General features: G+C 52.0%; 1 protein-coding gene across 1 annotated transcript in view; it reads right to left on the reverse strand.

Moving 5' to 3' along the window:
* FOXJ1 (forkhead box J1) overlaps nucleotides 1-3,599 on the reverse strand; it is a 4,548-nt gene extending 949 nt beyond the window's left edge. The window contains exon 1 of the mRNA XM_010008373.1: nucleotides 3,126-3,599. Coding sequence (XP_010006675.1) covers nucleotides 3,126-3,599 — 474 coding nt within the window. The remainder of the gene's footprint in view (nucleotides 1-3,125) is intronic.
* Nucleotides 3,600-4,046: the final 447 nt, after the last annotated feature.

Below are 4,046 nucleotides of genomic sequence, written 5' to 3' on the forward strand. Positions count from 1 at the left end.
ACTCTTTCCAGTAGTTCCCAGTGACAGGATGAGGGGCAATGGGCACAAGCTGGAACGTGGGAAGTTCCATTTCAATACGAGGAAAAGCTTATGGTGAAGGTGACAGAGCCCTGGGACAGGCTGCCCAGGGAGGTTGTGGAGTCCCCTTCTCTGGAGATATTCCAAACCTGCCGGATGCAGTCCTGCCTGCACCTCTTGCTTCTGTTGAGGGGAAAATATCTGGCCAAAAATGAGGCAGCATCCCTCCCTGCAGCCAGGCTGACACAAACCAGATGGGCAAAACCAGAGAGACACGTGGGCTGTCCCTCTGCAGCCCCGTGTGTCCCCAGAGGTGCCTCCTGGGCTGGGGAAGATCGGTGTGAAATTACTGCATCTTCATCAGCCTCTGCTCAAATGAGCTGGGGGGGTTGGGGGAATAAAAAAAGAGGAGTTTCTGCTCCTGTTGTGCTGTTCTGAAACCCTGAATGTGCCTGATGTGAATAACCAGCAAGGAAACTCAGTTATTGGGTAAATAACCCAGTGTTGGATTCCACAAAGCCAAGACTGGATGAAGAGATTGGATATGGTAGAGGGTTGGGTTTTTTTGATGTTGCCTGGATATCTTTATGCTTATTCATCCATAATCCGTAGTGCCGAGTAGGAAAAACAAGGCTTGAATGCTTAGAGCTGTTGAAAAACACACACACACACACACACAGAGACACAACAAAACCCTCCTCTGGGCTGAAGCTCCTCGGGTGTGTTGGCTCCTCTCCAAAGCACTCAGCTCCCACAGGAATATATCCATCTCCCCCCGGAGTATGGGTGGCATGACCTTTCCAGGCTGTCTTCATGGACGGGAATCGGGACAAGGGATGAGAACAGAGAGTCCAGAAGAAAGGAAGAGAAAGAAAAGAAAAAGAAAGGAGAGGGGAAAAAAAGGAAGGGAAAAAATAGAAAAAGAAAGGGGAAAAGAAAGAGAGAGAAAAAGAGAGAGAAGAAGAAAGAGAAGAAAGAGAGAATTGAGAGAGAGAGAGAGAAGGAAACAGAGAGAAAGAGAGAAAGTGAGAAGAAAGAGAAAGAGAAGAAAAAGAATTGAGAAAGAGAGAGAAAGAAAGAGAAAGAGAAAGGGAGAAAGAAAAAGAATGAAAGGGAGAAGAAAGAGGAGACAAAGAGAGAAAGAGAGAGAGAAAGAGAGAAAGGAAAGGAAAGGAAAGGAAAGGAAAGGAAAGGAAAGGAAAGGAAAGGAAAGGAAAGGAAAGGAAAGGAAAGGAAAGGAAAGGAAAGGAAAGGAAAGGAAAGGAAAGGAAAGGAAAGGAAAGGAAAGGAAAGGAAAGGAAAGGAAAGGAAAGGAAAGGAAAGGAAAGGAAAGGAAAGGAAAGGAAAGGAAAGGAAAGGAAAGGAAAGGAAAGGAAAGGAAAGGAAAGGAAAGGAAAGGAAAGGAAAGGAAAGGAAAGGAAAGGAAAGGAAAGGAAAGGAAAGGAAAGGAAAGGAAAGGAAAGGAAAGGAAAGGAAAGGAAAGGAAAGGAAAGGAAAGGAAAGGAAAGGAAAGGAAAGGAAAGGAAAGGAAAGGAAAGGAAAGGAAAAAGAAAGAAAGAAAGAAAGAAAGAAAGAAAGAAAGAAAGAAAGAAAGAAAGAAAGAAAGAAAGAAAGAAAGAAAGAAGAAAGAAATAGAAAAGAAGGGAGGAGAAGGAAGAAGGGAAAAGAAGGCAAGAAGGCAGGAACACAGATATCACTGCAAACAGTCTGGGCTGTAGTAACTCCAGATTTACAGTTTAATGAAATTTTGCAAGGGTCAGAGACTTGCAAGCTGAATTCTCTGCTTCCCATCCCAAACTTCATTCAGCCTGGGCCCTCTGGTATTACCTGGCTGGTTAACATATTTATCATTCCAGGCTGCAACAATCCCGTGAACCCCCTACATCTCTCTAGAGAGGGATTGAAAACTTGCTTTCTTTTTTTAATAATCACATTTAATTAAAAATGTGGTGATTATCCAGCCATGACTTTGCAGGGGAAAGTTCAACGTGCTGGCACACAGCTCCTCCCTCCAAATCTCTCCCGGAGGTCCCTCCAGCACAGGGCAGGCTGGGGGACCTCGGTGGCCCTGGAGAAGGACCAAGGGGTTCCCTTCCCTGTGATGAGTTTCAAGAGCTGCTGGACCTCCATCTGCCCAGGGAGAAGATGGGCAAGGGGTTTGCAGCAGTTCTGCCCAGCCCTGCCTGGGTGAGCACTGCTCTCAGGATCACTGTCATCCTGTGGATTTGGGCAGGGAATAACCCCAGCAGAGGGATGAGCCACCCAGGTCCCTCCTGCCCTGCTACATCCTAGAAAGCCTCACGTGCTGGAGGCCCCCTTGTGTGACAGAGGAGGGCAGCAAGCAGGGGAAAAGCCCCTGTGCTTCAGGCTGTCCCCAAAGCCAGTGAGCCTAGGGCTGTCACCTACCCCGTGGGGACATGCAGCCCTATTTGCTGTCTCTTGGGCATCCCTCTGAGGCTTCACCAGCTCATCAGGATGATGGAGCCTCCTTTGTATGTCCAAGGGGACAAGAGACCTGCCCTCTGTCCTGCTTAGAAAGCAGCAGCACTTCTGCTCTGAACCTCCCCAGTGAGGGATTTGCCCAACAAGTAGCATCTCTCCAGGGGTCCTCTCCATCCCTCTTCTATGCCTGGTCCTCAGCACCCAGAGCTCCTTGATCAAGAGATCCCAGAGATCCTGGCAGTTTTAGGTGTGCTCAGCTCCAAGGGACTTGGGACCCCATGAGATGGACTTCATGATTTTAAAGGTCTTTTCCAACGAAAACAATTCTATGATTCTATGAGAGCTTCAGAAAGGTGGAGCTGGGAACAGTGATGCCTCTGCCCCAGAACCCAGAGGAGCTGCAGTGACCAACAGCCCAAGAAGTACCTCCCTGCTCCCAAAAGGGCCCTGGACTCTCCCCCATAATGGCTCCTGCCCTCCAGGCTGCAGCATTTCTGCACCCCCAACCTCTTTCCCATTACAGCCCTTCCCTGCCAGCTGCTGGGGCTGCTCTCCTCCAGGTGGGATCCAACATCCCCCACAGGACCTTGCCTGATGAGGTGGGGGCTGTGGAAAACCCTCCCCAGCCCTGCAGGGAGAGAGGACAAGGTCTCCAAATCTCCTACCTGCCAGGTGGGATCGGCGTGTCGGAAGTAGCAGAAGTTGTCTGTAATCCACTTGTAGATGGCTGAGAGGGTGATTTTGGGCTTCCCACTGGCTTCCATGGCCATGCAGATGAGGGTGGCATAGGAGTAGGGTGGCTTGACGTGCGGGTTGGTCTTGTAGTCCACGTCCTCTGGCAGCTGAGGGCAGGTGGGCACGGTGTGCTGCACCCCCCTCGGGGTGGAAGAGGAGATGGGGTTGCAGGGAGTGTGGGGGACCCCCATGCACGCCGGGTCAGCAGCCAGGGGGGAGCAGGGGGCAGCAAAGCTGGGGGTCCTGTGACGCTCGAGGGGGTCTGGGATCCACGGGGGCCTGGCCATGTTGGTGTCCTTGACAGAGAAGTTCGTCAGCCACGTGAGGCTGGTACGGCTGTTGTCCAGCCCAGCCGAGTGACTCTTCCTGCCCTTCCCGCTGTTGTCGGGCCACCCCTCAGCCATGCCTCGGGTCCTGCCTCCCAGGGCTGCACGGGAAGAGGAAGGAGGTGACAGGGCAGAGCCTGCAAGAACCACAGGGAGAGGGTTGAAGCTCCCCAGGGCACAGCCTCTCTCCTTCACCCCAGCAGGGCTGGGGTGCTGCAGTTCCTGGGTGCTCCAGGTGCTGCTGGGTGAGCCCCATCCCCTGGATGCTGAGCACCCCATCCCCCCGGCAGGCTGGAGCTGCCCAGCAGCCTCCTGCTGGAGCGGGAAAGAAAACAAAACCACCAAACCCAAAAAAAACCCTCAAACAGCTGCTGTCCCACCAAGGGAGGATGTTTCTCACACCCGCCAATAGCAGGACAAAAATCTTCGGATCCAGCACCTCGACAAAATCTCTTCCAAGTCCCCCCTGCCGCCCACTCCCCTCGGGTTCAGGCGGTTCCTGCTCCACCCGGTGCCCCTAAAACA

The sequence above is a fragment of the Chaetura pelagica genome, unplaced genomic scaffold, assembly GCF_000747805.2.
Source record: "Chaetura pelagica isolate M959 unplaced genomic scaffold, ChaPel_1.0 scaffold1352, whole genome shotgun sequence".
Lineage (NCBI taxonomy): Eukaryota > Metazoa > Chordata > Aves > Apodiformes > Apodidae > Chaetura > Chaetura pelagica.